Consider the following 27,553-nt stretch of genomic DNA (forward strand, 5'->3'; position numbering starts at 1 on the left):
ATAAAATGTGCTCCCATACCCTAAAGCAATGAGGTTTGTGCCGTTCTGTTATTAAAGCGATAATATGTAGCTAAAGGCTAGGGAGCGCCTTCAGAAGAAGAAACAAAGCAACGCCCAGCCTGACTTTTTAGTCCAGGTTCTTTCCCCAAAAAAGCATTTCAGTGAAAGGAGATGATGCCTGTGATTATTGGCGCAAGGGAAAAATTTCCTGGCTGTTGGAACCATTTAGTGATCCAGTTCTTTGATAGGTTACAAAAAATATATTAATTCTTTGAACTGTATAAATTATGAGTAGGGCTTGAAAAATGAGGCGCTATGATACCAGTGTGCAGGAGTTTAATGAAAATAAAGTGTCTAAAATGTACAGCTGTATCAAACTGCCCCATAGAAACCAACTCTGTATTGCTCCACTCTAATTTCATTTTCATATCTCTTTACATTCTCCTCCTCTCGCTCCTGGCTCTCACCTTCGATGCCGTTTATATCATGGACTTTGTTCCTGACAGGCACCTGCTAAATACGTACCTGCCTGCCTCTGCTGGGCGGGAACTGGCTCTTCTGGGAGGGCTTAAATATCGGCTCCTCTGTTGCTGAATGCTGTGTGCAAGAAAAGGGTGTGAGCCATCTTTTCATTCTTTGTGTATTCCTCTTTGCAACCACTGAACACAGTTCTGATCTGTGCCTTCTGAAGCAAAACACTGGGAGGTTTAAGGCAACCTTCTGTGACCAGCAAACTGCACAGCTTGAAGATAGAGACTCAAAGAAAATGCAAAGCCGTGCATGTTTAGAGGGACCATTTTATCTTCTCAGACACTGTAATGGAGTTTACAATTGCCGGTGTAACCATTAAGGAAAAGGCCTGGGTGTCACTGTGGGGTGCTCGATAAAAAAAAAATTAATAATTAAAAAACCAAGACCCTTGTAGCTGCTCATAGTTCATATAGCACCAAAAAGCATCGGGGTCTAGAACTAAACACGAGCTCTGAATTATTGTGTTTTTACTATAACAACTCTCCAGCTGCCCCATGAAAAAAGTGGCTTCGGAACATAGTAAAGCTCTGAAAAGCCTTCAAAAATATATTTCTTTTTTTCTTTTATTTTCTTTGGATTCCTAAAGAAATTAGGCTTGGGTGTTCAATCTGTATTGATAAGGTTTGTACCCCTGCAACAAAAACGTGTAAGCTTGGTTCCATACGTAGAGATCATGAGATCCATGGTTTTGGGAATTGTTAAGGCAAGGAGGATTTTGGGATCTGGTCTTTACCACCCCCACCCCCCAGAAAAAAATATTAGATTTTCCCCCCCCCCCCCCCCGTATGTAAAAGTGGATGGAAGGATTTTCTCTTCCACAGCTGTAAACAAGAAGTGAGTATTACGTTGAGAATTGTCCCGAGTCACAAGTTCAGAGCTACAGATGTGAAATTTTGCAATTTGGGTGTCAGCTGAAGCAAACAGGGTATGAACTAACCAGCTACCTTTCGTGCAGCAAACTTAAACACAGGGCAGAGATTTCATCACTGGATGAGCAAAGTGTGAAATGAGATGGACCTCTGGCCAAGTGCGGGAGGATGAACGCCTTTATGCCTCCTTGCTGGATGATTTTATGGTCTTATACATGGGAGAGAAAGGAAAAATGGAGCTATCCAGCTCTTTTCCTGATGTTTGGATAAGGTCTAAGCAAATATGCTGGGGAGGGGAGCAAGGACATAGAGTGGTGGTAGATCTGGGATGTATTTTAGGGATTGTGTACATAGGAAATGATAATGTATTTCATTGTGCCTTAATGTGACACACTGGTTACAATAGCCTGCTTTCACTATCTCACACGCAGTTTCCCACAAACAAATTGCAAACCCACAAAACATTCAATCAAGTAAACTGAATCAAAAAATCACAAATTTGGAAAATATGTATTGCCTAAACCTCAATACAATGGATTTAACATTAACACGGCATAATTTTCAGTGCATGACACAGTTATAAATCTGTCTAACGTCTTGCTTTTGCTGCAGTACTGAAAAAAGGGAACTTTTTCCACCAGAAAATTGGCCCAGTGCTACATTTTGGCTATGTAGGATCATACAGTGCTGGCATTTGAAATAGTGATAATTTTATGCCTAAAAAAATGAGTAATTGAACCATTAAGAACTTTATTCTGATGAAATCCTTAGATCACACTCCATCATCTGTTTTTCACATTCTTGTGTATATGATCCTGCAGACGTCGCATCCGCAAATGACGCATTTGCGTATAAAGCTGTGTATGTGTTTCTGCACTCCTGAAAAATACAGGCAGTATAAAGGTGTCTTTAAAACTTTATAGCTTCTTTAAATACAAGCTAATTTTTCCTCACCTCGTGTCTTTCAGAGAAACCGCCACAGAGTTATCTGGAACATTACCAAGGTAAGCGAGTTGCTCTATACTGCATCTGTGTATCAATGTCTGGAAGGTGCTGAAAGAAGCATGACCTTTTGAGCCAGAACATGATCCTTCCCCTAAGGAAAACTGCCGGGATATTGAGCACTGGAGGTGCAGAGAGGAGAGCGCACACTGCATGCCATAGGCAGACAAATGACTGTGAAATACCGGCGCAACCAAAGCTACGCAGCTTAAAGCGACGCGTTGAAGTTGCTTTGAGGCTTAGCACAGTTGTGCGCCTGATGAGAAAAATCCCAGATGTGGCTTTCTTCCAGCTGTGCAATTATACCCATTGCAGGTGGTTTGGCTTTTGCTTTAAATTTCACCTGAGGGATGAGGGGAGGGAAACTTGGAGGGAGGAGGAAAAAACACTGTGATCTTAAGGCATTTTCATTTGGAAAGCAGGAAAGCCGCTTAGACCAAATTCTTCAATGCTGAGAAAGCTTTTCAAAAAATAATAGAACTAGACAAGACTCCCAGGCTGCAACAGAGGTTTTTGAAGACAGACCTGCCTACATATTGTCAGAGGATGCAATAAAATGCTGTAATCATGCAGATAGAGAAAAGGGTGGAAAGAAGGGAAACAAAAAAAGTCTGGTATGGTAACCTGTCACGTAGCAGAGATGCTTGGTGAGAAAAAAAAATGGTGCTCTCAGTCTTCTTGCATCTTCTGCCACCGGTTTTGCTGTTTGGGGTGCAGGGTTTTTAATGAGATCATGGTTTGGGGGAGGGGTTGTTATCCTCTGATTAACACCAATATTGTAGTTTATACAATATATAATTTAGGAAGATATTTCAACAAGAAAATCAGTTTCCTTTAAGCATGGTAACACATAGAAGTTATATCTGCTTCTAAGGCAGAGAAAAGATAGCTACCTTTCTTTATGGAGCGTGTGGTGCATATTAGGTGGTTTGACTATGCTGTTGAGCTGTAAAAAAGTAGATTTTCACTGTATGTGATGGGGTTTTCCCCCTTTGTAATCTATCACCTTGTTTTGTGGGTAAAAACTTGTGTCATTTATATCAGTTGTTCATTTATTGGATACCTTTCTTCTTATGACTTGCCTTCACTTGATGATAAGTTGCGCAAGCAAACACGCTGGTGAAATTTTGCCAAGCATTCGAAGTGCTGACCAATGATCATGACATGACATGTGAAAGATTTTATTCACCTTCATTCCAAAAGAATTAAAATTCTTCAATCATACAAAAAAAAAAAAAAATAGAGATTCAGCAGAGTAGCTGTCTCCTGGATTAGGAATGTAAATAACACTGCTTAGCTGTATCTTTTCCTGGTTTTAGTGCTAAAATATTTCCAGTTTGACTGCATGCCCCTAATTGGTTAGGTATTACATGACTAATATACTGGAAACATGAAGTCCTTGTACTGCAGAAATGAATTCCATTTTAAATTAAAGTTAAAATGAGGGATATAGGTACTTGAATAAACATCCAGTTTCATACCCGCCATTAATGATTGACTAAATGTGTTTTTTGAATGATTACCACAAGGCTTTAATTTCAACTGTGGCAAGATGTTGCAAGTAAAAATCAGATTATACAAGCAATGTGCACAAGGCATTGTAATTGTGTTATAAATATTAAAACCAACGATCTTGTCTTGATCTAAAACAAATGTTTACAGCTGTGCGCAGGTTGGCTAGTCCTCCAGCCTTCTCAGGGATTCACCTGTTCCTGCATTTCTCTAACAAGCGGTTCCTTGGGGTTTTTAATCTTATGTTGTGATGTATTAATCTAATAAATTTTGTTCTTCTTTCAAACGCCAAGTGAACCATTTTGCTATTATTAATTCACAACAGTGAAACAGTCTAATTTCCCCACCAACACCACATCTTCTCCCACCTTCACCCTGCAACTACTTTACAGGGTATAAAATTTTAGGTGTTGTGACTTGAAATGATGAAACCAATAACTGCTTTCCCATAGTTACTGTGCTTGTTGTATTTTGTCCCGTTGGGCACAAAAAGTCCTCTGTAATCCTAGAAATCTAACTCTCATTTGTGCAGGTAAAGACGCTGCCTGTCTCAGGGCAATACCGATTCGTGGGCGTGTTTGTGGCCAGCGTTGATCGAATCCTTTTCAAGCATTTGTAAACCTGGTGAAAGGGTTTTTGTTGCAAGCGATGTAGGTGTGAGCAGATCGGTCTGGACTTGAATATTTTGTCTGACTGTCAGGAAGATTTAGGCACAAGTGGCATTAATTTTTTGTTGCAATTAAAAAAAAAATAAATTTTAAAAATTTCCCAAAACTCCTTCTGAATTTTACGTGGTTGAGTTACAGAAGAGGAGTTGGGGATTTGTTCCCAGGAAGCCCTGTAAATAGTCAAAGTTACTGAAGAGAATATTTTGAATATTTTCTATTCTCCTACAGCAACCAAGAGAGGTTACTTATGTGCATTTTTAAAAGAGAAAATATAACAAGGTGTCTTGGTAAATGGTGATTTTTAATACAGTCATTTGGCATTAAATACCGCTGATTGATGTCCAATGTTTATTTTTAAGAAGAAGAAGAAATTTCCTTATGTCTTGCCACGGAAGAATATATATAATTGATAGGCAAAAGTAGAAAAATCTAAGTTGGTGGACATCATTTAGAAGGAAAGCTAATAGATCAACTTTGCCTGTAGAAAGATAGAAAAATATTCAGCATGATTATATTGTGTCAGTTCTAATTTACCACTTATTTCTGATGATCTTGGAAAGCTCGGGCTAGAAAAGGAATTGGAAATTTAAACTTAAAATATGATAAAGAAGCTTTACAATTTCTATATTAAATTACATTATATCTACGAACGTATATATTTTTTTTTGGAGAAAGCCTTTCTGTCTGCAACAGAATATCAAAGAACGGATCTTCACAAGGAAAACTTTATAATATTATTAAGTTGTTCATTGCATGACCTATTTAGAGTACTCAGATACTTCTTGTTGTAGACTACATAATTAAATTTTAAATGGAACATGATAAAGAAATTATACTGGTGATCTCTAGAGATTTGAATACCCTATTTGGATCTTTACAAGAGTGTAGCGAAGGCATACTTTAAAATTTAATAAAGGTCTGGCCTATTTTTTTTTTTCCTTTTAGATGTTCTATAGCTGCTCTGGCAGTCCTATTTCAAACTGTATTTGCTCTCAACATTGCATAGATGGTACCTGTGATAACGGGGCAAACTAAATGTATTAGAAGAAATATACCTTAACTTGAGAAATCCACCATTTAAACATGATACAGAACAATTAATGAATGAAGATAAGCTCCTCAAACCTTGTGGTACCTCAGCTTGTAACCACCCTTTCACGGAGCAGCATCCGAGCTAAGCAGGCGAAGGGAGCAGTAAATTGGCGAGGTGGAGCGCTCGAGCACAGTGCAAAGCCCTACGGGCACCAGAGAGATGATGTTGGGAGCTTAAACGAGAAAATGCTCAGCTTCAATATCAAAGGAATGATTTCAGTCTCTAGCCACTTCTGTTTGTTTCTGTGAAAGTTACTTTATATTTAAAGAAGAACAAATATTTTAAATATAGACTAACCACATGGATTATTTATTTGCTTAGTACTGGGATAGTAATGATAACAGAAGTAAAACCTGGGCTACTTTTCCACTTTACATAAAAGTAATTGAGCTGCTACATAAGTGGCTCAATTTTGCATTTCACTTGGGGGAGGGACTAAAGTTTAAATGGCCACTTTCTCCTCTAATCTCTTCTTATTTACTTTTTTAAAAAAAAATCAAGAGAATAATTTGCATAGATATTTCTCATAGAAAAAAATTTAGAAAGATCTCTGCAGCCCCTGTTTAATCTTCAGCATAACTCAGGAAAACTTGTATTTTGAGGTAAAGGCCACCTTAAAACTGTCATTTAGAATTTTTTTTTAGAAGAGTGGGAGGAAAGCTGCAACAAAATGTAATGGTACATTGATGTAAAAACAACCTAGTATGTTCATAATGGAGATTTAAATCTTTAGCTTGTCTTAGAATTGTCATGATTTTCAATCTTTATATATTCTAAACTAGTGGTCTGGAGTAGGGTACAAATTTTTAAGCCCTCTTGAGTTGGGGTTTTATCCTCCACTTTTCCATAAATTTCTTTAATAACGTCTAAGTTCCATTTACTGTAAAGACTTATGTTCTTGCGTGTCTAAAGCATTTTGAAAATAGAATTTAAGTACTGAAGTCACTTTGGTACTTTTGAAAAATGTTAACCTGCAACTTCACCATTATTTAAATCTAATGCAACTAATCTTTCATCTAAGGGGAAAAGAAGAATTGACAACCCACCATATGACAAGCAAAATGAAATCTCTTGATCACTAACTGTCAGCAGTCTTTCTCATACCATTGTGTTAGGGAATGATATGTCTTCCAAGGAGCTAAGTACACAAGGTTTTGAATCATTTCTGTCTTGACAGCCTAACCCAAGTAACTACTTGTAAGTGCTCGGATGAATTATAAAATCTATGTGGCTCTGTAGAGTGAGTTAATAAAACATCTATGAGCATTTTAATTACTATAAAATGAAAAGGATTTTTTTCCTGACAGTAATAGGGGCATGGACTAAAGTCCTACTTGACATCTCAATTGCTGTCTTCACTGGTTTTGCAGGGATGGTGGGAGCTGGGGTTAGCTTCTGGGTTTGCTCTTCTGGTCCCCTTCAGCTCATCTGCCAAGCGATTTCTCTCACTTTGAGAACACCAGGTTACACCTTTCGCCCCTCATGTTTCATGTACTGTGGACGTCCTCTGATGCCCCCAGTGCTGCTCTGCCAGTCATAGCAGGCTCGAGCGCCCATCCGCCTACACCGTGCGTGTGTCTCTGCCAGCCTGCGACAGAATTTTCCTTACCTTGATATAACGTTTACTGAAGTTTTATTCTCCCTTAAATAAAGCAGGGATTTGGCGTTGTCCATTTGTGACTCTCTCTTCTAATGGAGAAGTTCTTTCCACCTCCAAATCCCTTCTCAAAACTCACTTTAGTTTAGAGGCATATAAATAATAGGTCAAGAAAATGTTGTTCATCCCGGGTGGCAGGCAGTGGTAGCTGATAACGTTAAAATCTCCTGAATGTCAAACTATATGTAGCTAACCAGAATTAGTCTTTGGAAATGATATCATCTTGTATCTTTTCTGAAACCACATCATTAAAAAGAAAAGAAAAAGATTCCAGCCCTCGATATTTAAATGTTCTCAAGTCAACTGTCTTAAAGAGCAGGTTTTCCATAATTTGGATGCCTGCCATTTTCTAAAGAAAATCATTATTTTAAATTGAGACTTGAATTTAAATAATCACTCCCTTAAAAAATAATAAAAAAAATCTCATATTTGACCTTTCTCTACGCCTTGGATGCTTATTTCTAAATACTATTTTCTTTCATCTAACCTTTGAGCTGTTCTTCTGTACTGCAAGCAGGACTGCCTATTACCCATTGTATGTGCTGTATAGGAATGCCCTGATGTTGTTTGGTCTTTCTGAGGTGCTGTAATATAAATTACAGCAATTATTTGGGGTGGTAATGAATTTGATGTTATTGTAAGTGAATCCAGGTTTTTTTTCGAGGAAATAATACACAAGATGTCTCTTCACTATTCTGATTTTTATTTTTTCTAAGGAAAGCTTCCACATCATTAAAATGTGACATGGAGTTATTCCTTCTAGTAGCTGTTGGCATTTTTTGTTGTTGTTGTTTTACATCCATTTTGAAATATGTTTTTTACAGCTAATGTTAATCTTAAAACACACTTATGTGCAATCTGATCCCTTCCTGAAGAGGTATTTTTAAAATCTTAAGAGGAGCCTAAGGAGCATAGAGGTGATTATCCATATGTGCTTACTGATGACTTGCATTCAAAAATTACTAAGATACCAATGGCAGGATTCACATTTCCTAAATTTAGCTGTCACTGAAGTCCTCATTCTAAAGAAAAAGGGGAGAAATTAAGAGAAATAGGTGCCTTATCTCAGGACAGGGTGAATAACCTTGGGGACTTGTTTTTCTTTCTCTATTGCCTGAAAGTGGAGCCTGGGGAATAGAGTAGACTAGATGGATCACCTGATGATAGCTTTAATTTAAGGTGAGTCCTAGCAGCCTGAGTTTTATAAGTGTTAAAGTGCCAAGTGACGTAAACTGATGCCTACTGGAGTTTTGAGGACATTGGCATGCTTAACCTCAAAAAAACTTTCGATATTTGGTACTTAAGTCCTAAATATAGACCCTGGGAAGGAGGGGGAAAAGTCGAACAAAGATGATTGTTGGACTTGGTAAGGCTCTGACCCAGAAGGCAGTAACTCTTCTCGTGGTTGCAGAGTCCTCAGAAATCACAGCTCGTAGTCTTGAAAGGGCTCCTAATTATACACAGCCTTTGAATCTTAAAATGAGTGTAAGTTATTTTACTCAGTGACCTGCGTTTTTGAACCCACAATCATTTTTCAATTGTTAGCATACCTCACAAACACTAATGAATTTGACAGCAGACCTTTATCTTAAAAGTCTGGTAGGACTTTTATTTTTATTCCCTATTGTAAAACTCTAAAACTAGAGACATATTCCCTTCTCTTTTTTTTCTGTTATTCACCTCTACCAGACTTCCAAGCATCTTTTTAACTTGTCTTACAAAGCATTGCCGTCCATACGTGCCCAATGAGGATAACGTGCAGCAGAAATGAAAGGACTCAGATCTCTTCATTTCCATTCCTGAAGGTGAATTCCAAGATCGTGATTATTTTTATTTATATAGTGCCTAAAGAGTGCTAAATACTTTATGGAACAAATAAAAGACCTCTTGTAAAAAGCACGCATTCCTATAATCTAATTTTACTCTCAAATCAGGCAGTATGAATGCTAAGCAGCAGGGCTTGAAGAAAAACAGAAGGTATATGAGGGCTACACTAATAAGATTGAGCAGTTATTTAGGTTCATTATCTGTTCCACTTAATAGCACGGCAATATCTTACTGGTTTAAGTTAAATTTACATTGGTCTGGGGAGAACCTTTGACACAGGAATGGTATTTCTTGGGTTTGTTCAAAAAATGTGCCTTCAGTCAGCAGTTTGAATGAAGATACAGAAAAGGACCATTACAGGTGGATTTTGAGAGGTCATCACGATATAACAAACAGCAAAGGAAACCACCTTAAAACACAAAGCTTTTTTTCAACTTCTCACTTTATTTCCCAGCTCAGTTGAAATCCTTGTTGTCCAAGTTAGTCATTTGTGTGTATCCTTTGCTTAAGTGTTGTTTTAGCACTTAAAATCATCAGAGCAACGTTATTTAGAAAGCCAGTGCGAAGGATGAAACTTGTGGGAATAACTTCAGATGTAAATATGCACGTGGGGGGAAAAAAGGTGTAAACTCATCTGCCTCTGGAGAAACAGCCCAGGCACAGAAGTCAAGGAGAGCTTTGCTGACGTGGCAGAGTTGAGAAACTTACCCTTAGTACCTTTGCTACAGCGTAGGCAAGGCATGTATCATATATTAAGATGTATATATTATGGTATATACAGATTATAATATCGTGTTTTATAAACAGTGAGAAATGAACTGCTGATACACAGGATTTTTTTGTGTGTCATCCTTCCCATTGGTCCCAGAAGAGCAGTAGTAGGATGCATGGATGGGACAGTGCTAGGAAACCCACACCGACCCTCGTAAGAGAGCAGAGACTCTGGTTTAGTGCTCTCTGCAATGTTCTCTGCCTTCTGAGCATTGCTTTTATTTATGAAATAATAGCTATTGTAACATTTACAAAAATTGCAACTATTTTAATGATTCCAAAAGATTTGCTATGAATTACAAGAAAACCTTAGACAATTCTTAGTAAATTATTTAAAGAGGTTAAAAAACCCCCCAAGAATCTAATATATTCCCCAGTGTTCAAGGTTCACAGTTTATACCTCATCTACATTATATTAAAAACATTTTTACTGGAGTCCATAAATGTTACACATTTTTAAAAGGCAATGATCACAGTGGGACTAGATACGTTACATAAAGCCAGACACGAGATCTGCAAGAAGTAATTGGTAACTGTTTTTTATTTTTTGAGGGTGCTGACATGAGATCCCTCCTATGAGACGATGCAGATTTTCCCGCCTGTGCCCTGCCATTAGGAGCAGGCAGCCCCTAAAGCTTTTCTGTGGTCAGCAGAAGACTGTGAGCCCCAAACTCACGTGTTCGGAGCAGCGTCTCAGAGCGGTGCAGGAACTCTCTTGCTAGCGATGATGTTTTGCCGGTTCGGAGCCACTGAGGACCTACCCCACTTTCTGTGTACGGTCTCCCTATGCGTTTTGCGAGTTGTGCCCTACACAGCACTTCTACAACAGCAAAGCGCCAGCGCAGCGCTTCTCTTAGCTGGGCTATAATGGAAAATATTTTTCATTCAGACCCTTGGAATTTTTAGAGCTTTCTCACTATTTCTACAGGGAACATTTAAGCCTCAGCAAAGCCATGATGATGTGAAGTAGATGGAAAACATGTCTGTTTGCCATACTCTAACCTTAATGAATGTCCATGGAGAAAGAAGGAGGGAAACACAATACCAGGCTTCACCAACCACACTCCCCCCCCAAAAAAAAAACCAAAACCCACAAAAAAATACCAAACAAACTGACTTTCAGCCATTTGATTATTTTGCTTATGAACTTTTAGCTACTCATCTCACAACTGTTCACATGCTTAATTTCGGAGAAGAGTCCTGCTGATATCAAAGTGATTGCACAAGTCAGTGCAATTTTAGCATGAGTATTGCTGCTTACTCCTTGCTGTAAAATGTGTGTTATCTGATTTGATCCCAACTTTATTGCTAAGAGACAGCTCTATTTGATTAAGAAAGAAGAATATACATGTAGAAACCCAGTTTTGGTAGCATCTTCTTGAAACATGCAATGAGAATCTTGAAGTAAAAGCGTAAAATAAGGGCCAAAATTACTCCTAATACTATTTAGAGATATGGTTTGGGTTAATCCAAAGTACTGGACAACTGCAGGTGCCACTGACTTTGGTTTAAAGGGCAAATGCACTTTTCTGAACCAGGCTATTAATTCAAGTTTTTAAAAGGTGGCTGTGACATTTAGGAAATCTGCTAGGGCTTGGAGCTCAGGAGCCCATAGCATCATAGAATCATTAAGGTTGGAAAAGACCTCTAGGATCAGCAAGTCCAACCGTCAACCCAACACTACCGTGTCTCCTAAACCATGCCCTGAAGTGCCACTTCTACACGTCTTTTAAATACCCCCAGGGATGGCGACTCCCCCACCTCTCTGGGCAGCCTGTTCCAGTGCCTGACCACTCTTCCAGTAAAGAATTTTTTGCCAATACCCAATCTAAACCTCCCCTGATGCAGCTTGAGGCCATTTCCTCTCATTCTATCGCTAGTACTTTGGGAGCAGAGACCAGCCCCCCCCTCACTCCAGCCCCTCTCAGGCAGTTGCAGAGAGCGAGAAGGGCTCCCCTCAGCCCCCTCTTCTCCAGGCTAAACCCCCCCAGCCCCCTCAGCCGCCCCCCAGCACACTTGTGCTCCAGACCCTGCCCCAGCCCCACTGCCCTTCTCTGGACACGCTCCAGCCCCTCGAGGCCCTTCTTGTACTGAGGGGCCCAAAACTGAATGCAATATTCCATCTTTAAATAGATGTTCAAAAATTATTTTCTTTATTAAGATTTTCTATGGGGCCGTACAGATGTGCCCGCACTGATGCGCTCGTGGATGCCAAAGAGACTGTAGCTTGTCTCAGTCACTGGTAGCTTTCATTCCATGATCGGATGGTGAAGTAAGCAGAAGTTCCTGCAACTAAAAAGTTTTATTTAACAAAAATGAAATATTATTATTCATGTCATGAGTAATTGAATCCCCAGATGTTCTCATTCTGTATCAATGGCTGGGGACAATATGACTCTAGATAGGCTGTGACAACATGAATTGATTTCTTCTTTTTCTTTTTTTCTTTTTTTTTTTTTTTTTAATTTTAAACCTGCAAAGTGACTGGAGGTTTTTTTTGGCTGATTGCTTGGAGCTGACATTACAGACTGTGCAGCTGTAAAAAAGAACTTCTCATTTTCATTGAGAGTAAATAAAATAAAATATTGCAGAAATAGCATTACTTTTCCCCTATCCTGCCCCTGCAGAAATAAACAGAGATAACTCAGATAAAGCAATTGAATTTGGAAAGGCATTCACAAGAAGAGATGGTTGCTGCTAACACTGAATATTCAGAATGTAATAATAAAAGTAATCACGTTACTAAAAAGCCACCTGTTACTTTCTTCAGTTTTTATCTAAAGCATAGAGTTCACTTTTTTGTTTCTGAATTTATAGCAGAGAGGGAAGTCCAGTTCTTTAGAAACCTTATTATATCCAGGGTAGTAATTCCTTATTAAAGTTAAGTAGAAGAGACCATGCTCACTTACATTTCTAAAGCTGTTAAAAGATGGATGTTTCCACGAAGGAACAGAAGCAGAAAAACTTTAAGCGCTTGTTAAGGCATGCACACACAGTGCATACAAGCAAAAAGCCTGTTTTGCTGAACTGTGAAATCGCACTGAGTAATTTCTCTAATAACAGAATAGATATTGCACCTCTGACCCCAGAGGAGCTCCAGCCTCCGTGCAGCAGCCGGCCCTGGCATCAGCTGAACGTTGTGCAACCAAAGCACCGGCTGCGTGCTGAGCGGTGGAGAGGCAAGGAAAAAGGTGGCAACAAAAGAAACTTCACGTACAACTTGTAAATGTTCTGGCCGATTTAAAAATTCAGCAAATGATTAACGATGAAGGGACTTTATTTATTGATTCCCCACCCCGCCACACCACGTAACCTGCTCTTCAGAGGAGCTGCACAGTTGTGTCCAGAGCTGTGTGTGGAGTCACCTCCTACTTCCAAAGAAAGTATTCAATCCACTATGAGCACACAGTAGCAGGAAGTTTTAATTGTCACTTCATGTTAGTTTTCTCTTATAGAAATGATGCGGCGGTGATGTTTTTCCTCACTGTTATGGCAAATGCCCGTGGAAATAACAGTTCAGTAGCTGGAACAGGAAAAAACCCACAGTATCCCTGAGGATAATACTGCATGTGTAGAAATGGGAAAATAAATAATATAAGAAAAATATTCAGTTAAAGCAGCAACTATATCTTCTATTTCAAAACTTGCAAGGTGAAAAAGAGTGATGTGGTTTAAAGGGGATATTGATTTGGCTGAGCTACACATGAACTCATGCCACAACCCTGGTACTTCTCCGGTATCTGAACCTCGTAGAATTAATGCAAGAGTTTTAGATTGATCGCTTGAAGTTTTTTCTGTAAAAACAGTGAGTCTGATGAATGGCAAAGACTCGAGGTGATTAAAAAATAAATAAATAAGTAAAAAGTTACTTTAAGGACTGGGAAAAAATTTGCCATTTATACTTTATTGCAGTGCTGTAGAGTTAGAGCAAAGCAGTGAGAGACTCTACCCCATTTCTTCTGCCTTCCATTTTATCTTGTGAGTGATGGACTTTCTTCAGCAGCTCCATCAGGTAACGCAACGTAAATGGGAAATAAATTCCCATCACGAATTTGTCTCACAGTGCCAGGGACATAACAGACACTTTTAGATATTCACCCATTTGAAAAAACCCAGAGCTCAGGCAGATGTTGAAAGTCTGGCAGTCAAGTTCGGCCTGCTATTCTAATGCAGGTTTTCAAATTTTGATCTTTAGATGATATTTTATTAACTTGTGGAACACTGTAGGGCCTTGGTAGCTGGTGCTGGATAATAGAATACATGTGGCAGGAGCTGTTTATCTTTCCAGCAGCATAAGAGTTGTTGTTCAGGGGGCAGCCAGTGGTTCATCTCTCCATCTGGTATTATCTAGCAGCTGCTTTGAAAGACAGGCTGGCAAAGTCGAGAAGAGGCAGCTATGGAAAGAAACATCTGCAGGAAAATCTTCTCCGTCCCTAGACAAACCTCTTTTCATACCAATAAGAAGATGCTTTATATCCTTGTTTTCTGTGGATTTTAGGGGTCTATAACTCCTGATATTATACCTTTTCAGGAGACACAGATGTCCAGTGTTCTTCCAACTTTCAGTTGTGATGATTTCTTTGGATGAACAAAAAACATGTTTCCTTTTGTAAATGCAGCTTTGGATTAACTTCATTCTGTGAGACAAAGCTTTAAAGAATTATGGCTAGAGTTAACAAAAACAATAAACAAGGAAATAAGGAGTACCAATAAAAGGAAATGCTCCAAATTCCTTCTCCCCTCCCTGGTTTCCCCGTATTGTGCATGCATCAAAGCTGGGCTCTGCTGACCTTCTAGAGGCTTATGAGATTTATGGTCTCTATAGATCTTACGGTGAAGCATCAAGTCTAATATAAGAAAAATCAAACTGTCCAAAGCAAGAACACTCACAAAACCCCAAAGCCCAAAACCTCCACCAAGCCCATCTTTGATATTATTCTGCCAATGTAAGACCCTCTCAGAGTAACTAGAGGCAGTTGCACACAATTTTCCCGCGCCCATACTGTCCGCACAACACCTACCGGTGAGCTGCTGCGCTCAGGCGTGCGGTGCATCAGTCATCTTTTGCTTCTCTCACCATGTTTTTTAGTCTTCCTTACATTCAGAAATTCTCAAAATCTGCTTTCCAAAAAAAGTCTGCTCCAGCCACCAGTCTCTCTTACTGGTGTTTCCTGACTGAAAAAAAAATGGGTTTTTATCACATACCCCATATGTGCTTTATGGTGCTGAGACTTGATAACAGAGATATGATTTTATAATGAAAAATCCCCGAGGAAAGCATGCAGATGTTCTGTGGAAAAGATACTGACACTTTGTGCTTTATTTGTAGGAAAGGTGTGAACACTTTCTCCCCTTCTTTTTAACAGAAAAGAACACTAAATTAAAAAATAGACTTGTTTCTCTTGTAAAAATCCTGAAAACATGTCAAAGTGGTGACTGAATGATGTACACATGTTAAAATGGTCATCTGCAACACATCAGGATAAAATTTGGAAATTATACCTGACGGTTGATGATATGACTGTCTCCTTTCTTTCAGCTAAACCTCTAGCTTTCTGAAGTGAACATTGCAGCTAGAAAAATTCAGCAAGATGCTAGTAATGGGGGTTCTTGATGGCATGCTCCGTACTGGAAAGCTGTCTTGTTATTGAATGCAAATGTGACTTAGATATGTAAATTATATTTAAGATTTCATCAGTAAGGCTTTAATATATCTAGAAACTATCTTAAAGCATTTAAATAAAATGTTAATTGAAAGTATGGCATAGTGTTAGCCAGCTCTTTCAAAGAAAGCTTTGATTCCAGGCACGTAACAAGGAAGCAGGCACTCTGATCTAGTCAAACAGAACCTCCCATGGTAAAAACCTACAATTGTTTTAAAGTTCTCTAAAAACCTACATCTCTGTTCTCATCTCATCCCACACACTGTGATATTCCTTATGTTCCTCACTCTCCTCTCTCAGAGCTGACTTTCTTTGTAGCCTTCTCCCACTCCCAGCGTGCTGCCTTCTCTCACCGCCTACGTGTGGAGCTGCCTCCTGCTGCCCATACAACCAGCACTTTTCAACACATCCCAGCCCCTTCCTTTCCTTGAGCTCATCTGCATCGAATTCCCCATGAAGCTACCACAATGTCTTGCCCTGCATCAAAATCCAAAGGGTGAACTATCAGGAAAGCTCAGTAATAAGCCAAGCAGTGAATTTAGGTCTTCTGAGAGTGATCATCAGGTGGAGCAAATGACTGATCTTTAAATTTAAAAATAAAACCAAACCTATTTTAAAGAATGAAGAGGGAGTGATGGAGCTAGAGTGCATCCCTCTGGTGCCTATGGAAATGCTTTACAAGTGGCAGGGCAGTTCCCAGCACTGTTGGCTTCAGAGGTTCAACTTCAACAAACCCAGGTCCAATTCATCAGCAAAAGCCTGAAATCAGTCCTTAGAGCTAGAAGTGTGGGAACACAGAAGCACGAGCATCTCTTGCTGCAGCTCTGGTTTTGATTGTCACTCCTTACCTACTCATTAAGCAGAGGGATTTTGGAGGTATTTGCTAAGTTACCTTTCTACCCGTAGATGGTCTGCAACTGTGACAGCAGCTGTTCCAAAAGCGAGCATGAAGGGACGTATTATTGCTGCTTAGTTATGTTTACAAATTTGTAACAAGACTACTATTTAAAGTATGTTCTTTTGTGACTGCTCACAATATGTTATCATCTAAATGTTGTTCGACTGATGGAGGGCATCAAAGGGATGAAGCACAGAGAGAGTTCTCTGCTTTAGAGTGGTTTCTTTCTTCCAGAGCTTATGTGAATCTCATAGGTTTGGACAGATGTTGCATGGATTAATGCTATAACCCGTGACTTGTGCGCCCGTGACCGCGGGAAAAGGAGGGCAGCCACATCATAGTGTTCCACAGACAGGAGTTTACTGGGTAAGGCTGGGGAAGTGCCTGAGTTCAGGAAAGACATAGTTCTATACTGAAAAGCAAAAAAATAAGTAGAAATAAGGCGCATTTAAATTTTGGATGTTGAATGCACTTTTGGTGGAAGAGGAAAATTGCCAGGTAGGAACGATTTTCACAGTCTTTTTTCATAAATCACTGCATCCACAGACCAAAGGAACCCAGCCACATGCTGTGCCTCAGGGAGGCCACTGGAGGACTGGGGTGCTCTAGCGTGGCTCTCCACCATCTCTCCAAGCAGCAGCGACTCAGGCAGGCTGTGCTGCTTTAACTACGCTGCCTCATGAGTATGTCCAAAGTGCACAACCCATTCAGGCGGGACCCAGGACCTGAAGTTCTCAGGACTATATCAACCCAAACCATACGTGCGAGGTGAAAGCTAAGGTCTTGTCCATGCTCTTCTAGCAGAAGCTTCTCAGTTTCAGTGTATCCTTTCCGTTGTGCTTGGCATAAAATGTTTGATGTTGAAGATGGGTTTTTTTTCTTTGTGGCCCATCTATGAATGGGGGTTCCTGACTGTGTTTTTCCATGGCAAATGTTCACAGAAAAAAAGAAAAAAAAACAAGAGGGGAAATGCATGTAATCAAAAGTCTAAATATAAAATCTAAACTTTTTAGTAGGGAAGTGAAAATCCAAACTGCCTCATTTCCATTGGAAACATGTTGAATTTCCATGTGGTTCTCTGCTTGCGTGACTCATTGCTGGTGTTTGTGTTGTTCCCACTTGGCTTTGAAACAGTTCCCCACATTCTCAGGTGAAGGGATTCATCCCACAGCCCTTTACAGATCCATATTGGTGTGAGATGAATCATTCCGGTCTGTTTTCACTGCTGATTTGAATGGCACCTACATAACAGGGTTCCCATGGAAAACTCCATGTTGGAGACAGGTAAAGTTAAGGGGGAAAAGTTTCGTTGTTTCCTTTGCCATCATTTTAGTGAGTCTGAGATGACAATTCTCATTTTTTTGAATAACACATGGCCCCGGGTGGGACGGGGGACTGTAGTGATCTACAGGTCCCACTGCATGGTACCATTTGGCAAACTACACAAGCTAGGCTGATGGATTGAAGGCTATGGTAAAGTGAGAATATGTTTTGTGGTCACAAGCATTAGCCATTAGCAGTTTGGCTAGTGAAATATATTTCATTATCTTTTGGGGAGTAAGTGATCGTCATTTCTTGATATTGCTTGCATGTTGGAAAAAAAAGAACTAGAAAAATGGATTTAAAAATTGCACCTTGCTGAACTGTTTCACTAGAGGTTAGTAAAATGTAGATGGGAGGAAAAGAACTGATGCAGACGTTCTGAGTTTGTTCAGACTGGCTGTGGATACAGAAAGTTCTATAATGTAGGGCTGAAGTTTATAGTTGGGTTCAGTCAGAGGAGAAGGCGAGTGTACTGTGGCTACTACCTGTTAGGGGAGGTAGAAGAAAAGATCATAATTCCCTGCAAACCCAAAAAGCCCGTATTCGCAAGACTGTTCCTGTATCCGTTGTAGTTTACAACTGCTCTGTTTAATTTTTCCTGTGTTCCAGCCTGCTGCCATTCCCCTAACCTTTGAATACACCTGTGTAATCAAATCAGAAAGTAAAGGTCTATCATTTCCTCCTCTTAATACCCTTGGACAAGTTGCTGTCTCATTAGAAAGACTCGGCAAAGTAATTCAAGAACTGTAAGGCGCTAATAAGACACTGTCTTTAAAAATGGATTGGCTGAGTGGAAAGTCTGGCAGGTCCCCAGAATGAATATCTGGCCACAGGCTGGAATTATTTCTGTGCTAATCTGCTTGGCGTGTTCAGAGGATCTACTTGCATCTTGTGGAGCGGGAGGCTGGGAGGCTGCTGACCCATGAAGAGCTCCCATCTGTGGATCCAGCTTGCTGCAACAGTGTCTGGTGGGTGGCTGAAAAGTTTTCTGCAGCTGCAGTCCATGGGCCAGGGTGTAGCCTATAAACTACATATTCTAAAGATGCCCAGCCCTAAACTGAATTTACATTTCACTAGGGTGATGTATAGGCTTTATGTAGCTCTGTTTGCTGTGCTGAAGTGAGCTGTCAGAGCTTATCACTGTAAATTTTTTTTTTTCTGTGTATCCTTGGGAGAGGAAGCTTTGGATTTTAGAAAGGGAATGGCAAAGAGAGAGCTGACAAAATGAGAAACTGTGTACTTCACTGGAAAGCGACTGGGCACAGCTCTTTAAAATACGGGGTTTGCAGTTGTACAGAATTGATCTGGAAGAGATGCAAATTCCATGCAGACTAAATTCAGATTTAGATTTAAAATGCAACTCACACGGGCACCAGCTAATACACCAGCCAAATTCACTCCATTATTAAGTTAAGAGACTATCAGGTGACCCCCATGAAATGTATTAACATAATGTCAATAATGAGTCTTTTTATAGGAAGGTGTTGAGGAAATGCAAGCAGAGTTTGTAGTATGGTACCACGCTTCCAGCCTGGCTCGTTTCTCGTTTCACAAAGCTTTATGTGATGGATCCATCTGTTCCCAGGAGATGGGAGTGTGTTGATGCCATTTTCACGGGAGACTTTGTTTCTAGGTTGAAGCTTTCTGAATTCTCTGGAAGTTGCCCGAGACTTGGTATTCATTGCCTGGGGCTAACTATTGCCAAGACACTCAGCACAGCTAGGCGAGATTGCCTTCTCGGGCTGGGTGGGGCCTTCACTTAACTCAATCAAGGCTCATTAAAGCTTCAAATCTCTGAATGCGCATTCGAAATTGAGTGACAGGAACTTCTGGGAAAGTTTTGTTGAAAAGCCTGGCAGAACTGAGTAATTATAATATAGCAGTACTTCATATGCAACTTGATTGTCACAGCCTGTGTCAAGAGAACTCATAATTTCTGAAGGATAAGACCATATGTTCCAAAAAGAGCTTTCAGAATGTGGGATACTTGTTTTGCAAGTTTTTTCCTCTTCATAAAAAAACAAAGTGTTATGAAATGAGATTTTAAAAATCCTCCACACTTAATTAAACTGATTCTCCAAGAAGGGGTCCCAAACCTGTTGGATAAACAAGTTCTAATAGCTGCGGTTTCTTATTTCTGGGTGTAGCTGATACAAGATGTTGCAAGGATAGTTGAAAGGACACTGTTATCCTAAATATTCTTATACATTCTTAGATTTATTTTAATTTAAAATTTGTTTTTCCACTTATACAGTCTAATGCACTAGTTAAGGACTGTTTTGTGTAAGATGGCAATCACCTCGCCAGTTATAATTGGTCCCTGAAACAAAGTATGGCCAGGAGAGTCCACCAAACATCCAGACAGATTTGTGTGGAGCAACTGGAAATGTAACATGCTGTGGTTTACATCAGCATCGAATATAAATGTAGGTGACTTTATCGTCTTGCATTTTAAGCTGTATCTAAATCACCTGTACTGTCCTGAAAACTTCTTGCTTCTTGAATGTAATGTGAAAATGTAGCTTGGACATTGCTGGTGTTTAAAAGTCAGGACTGAACCTGAGCTGACATTTCTGAGGACGTAACAGTTATACAGAATTCTGCTCCAACAGGAAGGAATAATATTGACTAACAAGATCTCAGTCTGCTTTTGGAGACCCTGAATATACACTGTGGTTATATTTTTAGCATTTAGATTTTATTTTCATTAGCAATAATATTCCAATCACGGGGTGGTGAAAACCAACTACAGTCAGGTTGGTGGGTTGGGATATTTTTATTCCCAATAACGGACAAGCACACAGGGAGATATGATTATTGCCTCAAGAGATTATAATATTCATAGTCACAAGCACAACTTTATCAGCTAATTAAGGATATCCTTGTAAGGTTTCCTAATAGGTTTTTTTTTCTGCATTTTATATTGAAGAAAAGTGCCATGCAGCAAGCAATTTTTGCTTGCCTTGCTAGGGAAAAGTTTTACTTACATTGTTGTGATAAAATGGGACAAAATCACTCTTATAAATATTTTCTTGACCTAGCTGGAAGACAGTCACCTCCTCTTAGCTCTGCATGCTCAAGCCCTTCATTTTACTGCTACCTTCCTTTAAAGGAGGGTAGCATCATGTAAAGTCTGTTTGTAAATTTGCCCACTTTAAGTACTTGGAATTTTCTAAATGTTGTATGTGTCTTTAACTTTACCTGTTTTCTTAACATTGACTATTTCAAATATCCTCTCATCACCAGGTTCCTAGTGGATACTTACTAAATAAGTGACAGATACCTCCACTGGAAAGGGTCTATGCAGAATTGGCATTTGTTAGGCTTATAAGGTTTGCTGATCCACACTTCCTGTGAAGTATTGATTGAGACGTTAGATGAATCCTAAAGAACACGTTGTAGTTGCATGTTGGTATCAACACCGTGGACATCCCCATCTGGGCTGGCCGTTCAGTGCTTCCTTTATGGTCGGTAGAGAAAAGCAGGCGCTTTTCCAAATAACTTTTCCCAAGGTAGATATATAAAACAAGTTGTATGGATTGCTTCCCACTCAGTGGGATAAACAGGCATTACTACACAGGGAGTCTGAGTTAGCGGTTCTGGTGTGGACACCTTCTCTGAAGAGGTATAAAGTCACATGGAATAGTTTGTACCAGCTTGCCCCTTGACTCTTTACGGGGATGAAAAAAGATAAATCCTCCCATATATCCTTTCCATTATGCTGTCTCACAGAATAACTTCTAATGGACTGACAGATGCTAAAAAGATCAGCCATTTTCCATGATCTGTCAAATTAACTAGACAGATTCTGCCTAAATTCTTTTTGTGTTCCAAATCCCAATGATTTGGTTGCCTGCGTTTTGGCTGGCCGACTCGCAATGTCTGCAGCAAACCATCTTGTCTGTAAAGGCTTCACTGACTGGTGTTAAGAATAAACTCTGCAGAGTGTAGCCTCCACGAGGCAGCTCTCTGGTAAATGCTAATGAGTAAGTAGCAAGAGGTATTCCAGAAGTGATATGAGCTGCCTCCACTTAACAAAATACCCACCTTTTTCCTAGTTTTAGCTTGTCCCAGTCCTCATTTCCTAATCTAGGCAAACCACAAGAGAACAGTTTAGCTAATGAATGATTGAAAAGTATGAACACCGAATTCAATAAGTCAAGAAGAAAACAAACATAAAACCCCACAGAGATAACAAAATGTATGCTTAAATGCATCATTCAATTACTCTGCTCACTCTTTGCTTCCCACTACACTCTCCTTTGTCAGTGCACGGTGTATCTAAATGGCAATCTCTTTGTGACAAGAAACTTTTCTTCATGCCTTTACCTGCTGGTGCAGAACACTTGGTACTTCGCAAATATCAAACAATAAAAAGAATTGATTGCAAGCAACATATGAATTGCATGATGGTTAGTGAAGCCTCTCAGCATTTTCCCCAGCCAGTACTAAGGCAGCCACCAAACTTTGCAGATTTGGACTGCACTTGTCTTTATGAATGAGAAGGGCAGTTTCAGGTCAGCTACCACTAGACGATTTTAGTTCCTTAAGTCACCAAGGGCCATACAAGCCACAGAAGGATAGCAATCAATATGGCATTATTCTTTGTTTTTCTTTCAGTATAAGTCATCCAGGAATCATATTGCCATTACCTGCTTAAAACTGTTTGTCCCTGAGGTTGTAAGTTGTGTCAGGTTTCCTACTCAAGCTTTTCTTTCTTGAATAGTTCTAGAAAGTTGGTTCATCATCCTGGCACCGAAGGAGCAAACCAGCTTTTCTGCTCAGAGGCCACTCTGACTGTGGCATACAGAAGTTTCCTTGCCTCAAAGAATGGAGCCAACTTCTTTGTCTTGCACCATTCAAAGCAGGTCTTTTTAACTGCCTGTAATGGGAATAAGTCACAGGCAGAGCTAGTGTTTCTTTTATTAGGCTGCATGGCATTAATGCTTCTTGGGATCTCAAAATCCCCATTTCCAGTGTACTAGCCTCTGAAAATGATGGTATGATTCTCCAGAGACTTCACTTGGATATTGCAAGCAGGTGTTAGAAAAAACCTGAAAATGGATAGTGGTATTGACGAGTCCCATCATAAAAAGATAAAATAAAAATGTCATTACCTTTGCATTGCTGTGTAGCTTAAGATGATGAAATGCAGCAGTTATTATGGAAGAAATGGTCTTTTTGCATCCTCCAGCTATAATCTATTGCACATGATTAACACTGAGAATCTTTACTAATTAGCTTTTATGGTCAAACAGTTTTCATGAAGTTGGTTTCAAAGAAATCAAAATTAAACTCCTTATAGCTCTGAAAGATAGAATTATGGAATATGAACGCATAGATAATCTTTACAAGCTAGAGGAAAATGATCACTGAGCAACAAAAGCTACATAAAAAGATCCGATAACCTCTCAGCTACTGCAGAATGGTGTGTATGTGCAAGTGATGATGCTAGGATTTTATACAGTCTGAGTGGATCGGGGGTTGCAGAGGGTTATCTTTTGTCTGATAACATGTATTGATGAAACTTTACATATTGATGCTGTGAATGCAAGTGGTACAGAGTCGAGCAGAGCAGGATGCAAAACTTCATTCTTTCCTCATCCTTAAATTAAAAAAAAATTAAAAAGATAAGAATAGGATGTGGTGGGCTGACTTTATCCCGTCAGAAGAACTGCCACAAACCAAAATGAATAATTTCCCCCTCCACCATTTTGCTCTGTAGTTTCTCTTTGCGTCGTTAGTTTGCCGTACCTTCAGAATGAAACACTGCCTCAGCTGACTTCATCCCACAGTGTTGCACTGCACCTTCTGTTTGTAAGTGTAATGACAAAGGAGCTTTTACAAGACGCTCGCACTGAAATGTGGTGGTCCTTTTCCAAGTCAAACCGTCTTCATTTACCTGTGTGTTTGTGCAGATAAGCTTTGCTAAACTGTGGGCCAGCACATACCCTCTCTACAGTGAGCCTGTAGCAATTACATTTCACAGAGGAAGGGGAAGCACTGGATTTAGTACAGTTTTCAGAACAACTTAGTTTTATAGCAGAAAAATATTTAAGCATTTAGGGGCTCGTATCGCAGTCACTACCAATAAAGTTCTGGCTCCCAGAAGATTTAGCAACCCAAGTACTTTTGAAAATCTATGTTTTGCTCACTGAATTTCACAGATGAAACACAACCATTTAATTCTTTTATGGAAGGAAGTGAAGGCCTTAACCCTTTTTTGGGCTTCATCCTGAAATCATGACCTTTGGAGCAGACAGTATATTGCTGGAGACAAAAACATAGAACTCCAAAAGGGTTAGATCTCATAATTAGTTTCATGAAATTTGCCCCAGCTTAAACAATTATTAAACATTAGAGACATGAACAAAAGAAAAAGATCTCACAGGTTGTCTTCTTTTCAAGGTGGTTTCATAGGAAGGCTTTATTCTTCTAGTTGTATTGTGGATCCCTACAACAGAGATTTTTGCAGTTCTGATGTGGTTTACGTATTTGAGATTCCCCAAGCACTGCTTTGTTTGGTCCCATTGTTAATGTTTGCCTAATTAAAGAACAGGGTGAAGTCGGGGATGATTCTGCCCCAGGCTAGATGATTGCAGCTCTGAGAACCTGCAAAAACTAAGTGTTCTCCTGAAGTAGCACAGGATGACCATAAGATCCTGTCATTTGAATTTTGTCCTCTTGTGCCAGGGTTTTGACTTTTTTTTGTTGCTTTTTTATATGGTTTGGGGTTTGGGGGGGTCAGTTATAATGAGTCATACAAATTCCTGTTATCATTGTTAAGAAATAAACACGTATATAATGGTAGAGCCGTATCCATTCACAGAAGCATCAGACTGAAGGCACTGGAGGCAACTAGATCTATACAGGCAATTCATGTTTTCAAAGTGTCTCTCAAACTCCATCTCAAACCGTGCAGATTGTCTCTCAGGACGATGCAATCTCCACAGCCTGCTGAGATTTTGGTTTCTCTTTTTTTGACGTTGCCAGTGCAGGCCCAATAAATGTAAAACTTATTTGTCTTGATTTTGGGATGCACCCTCTATCCTGAAGATACACTGATGGCTGTCATTTTCTATTCAGGACATCATTATCCAGTAATAAACTCATCTACCACTACACCAGGTTAAGGATGTGAAGCCTTGGAAATGCAGCAAGGGGTTAAATTATGAAGTGACTCAGATGCACTCCAATAATAAAAGAAAAATCCCCACCATTTCAAGTGTTGGGAAAAGTTTCTTTGGTGGTTGTAAAACAGGTTCCATTGCTCAAGAGGCTTAATACAAGAAAAGGAGCTGGCCCCATTATATCATTAAGAGAATCCACTTCTTATTTACAAGTTAGGATTAATTTTTACTGAGGCTTAAATGCTATAAACCCCTGTTGTGTGGCAGAGACTGTGACATTCTGTTACAGGTTAATTTCTTTCCTTGCAAATTAGAAAATAGTGTGATTTGCAAAACAGGGGGAGAGAAAGGGGAAATATGCCAGCAGCTGTGCTTAGGCTTTTTTGCCTTTTGGCTTCTTCTTTCATTTTCTAGTCTGCTGCACTTCTTCTTTCAGTGATTTGGATGCTGGATGCCAATTTAAATTTCCAGTGCATTTAGCGTCCTACAACACCAGGGGATTGAAAAGAGAATTAAGAATGTACACAGCATAAAAAAGAAAAAAAAAAAAGATTATATATTTTTCTCCACAGTCCTTTTTAGCTTTTTACCTCTCTGTGATCACAGTGATAACAGAACCCAGTAAACTACAGCCACAAAAAGCCAGTAGCATGTTTATTTTGCAAAGGTGTGTTTATAACAGGAACCAGACGTGGCTCGCTCGTCGCTCACAATCTGTAGAGGGCTCTTTCACAGATCAACAGACTATAAGATTGCTTTCATGGATACGAGCCACTGATGGACCCATACAGGCTAGTAAGAGTCATGTAAGAGTCTTTTATCCTGTCTCAGCAGGGACATCTTCCTCATGGGCTTCACGGGAGAGTGTTTTCCTAGCGGCGGATTTAACGGGGGGAGGATGGGGATGGAAAGAAGATTAATGTTTCTTCCAGTTGCCTGCAAGTTCACAGAAAATATTGGCTGGAGCAGGAGTGGCCCGACTCTGTCGTGCTCCAGCCTTTTCTGTGTACTTAGAGTGGCATGTTTTTAATCAAATGTGAAACATAGCTTTAGCAGGTCGAATGGATTAGCCTTCTTTGTAAGTAACTCTGTCTGCTTCAGTCATGAGTGCAACTTTTTTCTTTAATGTTTCGCACTTGAGGTTGTCGTCTTTAACTTCATCACTTTAATGGGTCTTTGGAGTTTTGATTGTTAAAGGTGGGAACTATTTAATAAACATATCCAATTGAGCTTTGAAGTACACACAGTGAAGACGGCAAGGTAAGAAACTTCTTAGCCAGTCTGTCGTAAAAGCTTGGAAATGCTTGAGACAAACAGGGAGTGATCTTTTCCTTTTTTAATACCATATTGAGATTACAGCACTTGTAAATATTTAAGTTTTCCTTGCTTTGGGCTTTCAAATCTGCCTATGTTTAGAAAGGCAATAGCCTCGTACTCAAAAGCTGGAATATCTGTTCATGACAATGTACGTAACTGATTTCCTTCCTCTAACACTGGTTGTTATTTATCAGCATCTCATCAGCCTCCTGTTCTTATACAGCACTGAAGTTATCAAAGAACTGGGGGGATTTTCAGCTACCTTATTTCTGGGCCTCTGAATCAGCTGAGCCTCTAACAAAGTTAGGCTGTTCGTATCAAACCATCCCTTATCAGTAATGTACTTTGAAAGCTGTTCTCTCTGGTTAAATCCAAGTGAAATAATAGACCTCACACCAGTCACATCCTCAGGCTGCCGTAAAGTGTTGCTGCCCCACTAAAATGAATAGTTCAGGTGATTCCCATGTGCAAAAAAAATTTATGTAAGTATTAGAAAAAATTTTTAAAATACTTTGATTTTCAGAGTAACTGAAGCTTTTTTTATATATTAATCACTGCCATATTTCAGTGCCAGATATGGTGTGAAATTGCTCTCAATCCTTCTTGCAACACAGACTTTGAAAATTTTAAGTTTTCTTTTTGGTACTATTTGTAATTACCTTTTACATTTCTGTCCTGTGTTTTAATGTGTTATTTAAACAAGTTTCTAGGGGCTTGTTCGTTTTACTAAGTACGGTTATAAAAACGCAAGGTTTAAAAACACACAAACAAAACCAAAACTTAAAAATTTTAAAGCCGTCTGTGTAGGAATTGATGAGGTTTGAAGAAAAAATAAAATATATGCAAATAAAAATAAAAATATATGCAAAGATTCATGGGCTGAAGAAGGTCTCTGCAGTACTCTTAAGATCGGTTTAATTTTGTTTGCATTGAAGTAGATGGGAAATTCTAACATTCTGTTTAGAAAAAAACAACATTGTCCTCTCTGAAGACCCCATCTTAGATGACTACCTTCTCGTCACGGCTGTCATGCTGAAAATCCTCCCCTTATGCTGCAACAGTCAGCAATGTAAGTGCAGACTTAAGAGCAAAAACTCCAGCAGTCAAGATATTCTGCAAAGTTTCAGGCAACAGAGAACAGGATAACACGATAGCTCAATATTATACCATGGGAATAAAAATGTAAGACATAGTCCTTTGATTTCTATGAGGATCGTCTCCTGGTCATTGCAGTGTGACAAAATTCATTACTTACCATAATAGATTTAGTTTGGGGTTTTTTCGTTTTTTTT

At 39.4% G+C, this 27,553-nt stretch overlaps 1 protein-coding gene across 1 annotated transcript in view; it reads left to right on the forward strand.

The window, feature by feature from the left end:
* Nucleotides 1-27,553, forward strand: part of CELF2 (CUGBP Elav-like family member 2) — a 373,584-nt gene that overhangs the window by 62,957 nt on the left and 283,074 nt on the right. Inside the window, exon 2 of the mRNA XM_064442812.1 lies at nt 2,369-2,404. Coding sequence (XP_064298882.1) covers nt 2,369-2,404 — 36 coding nt within the window. The remainder of the gene's footprint in view (nt 1-2,368; nt 2,405-27,553) is intronic.

Source organism: Phalacrocorax carbo, chromosome 1 (genome assembly GCF_963921805.1).
Source record: "Phalacrocorax carbo chromosome 1, bPhaCar2.1, whole genome shotgun sequence".
NCBI classification, from domain to species: Eukaryota; Metazoa; Chordata; class Aves; order Suliformes; family Phalacrocoracidae; genus Phalacrocorax; species Phalacrocorax carbo.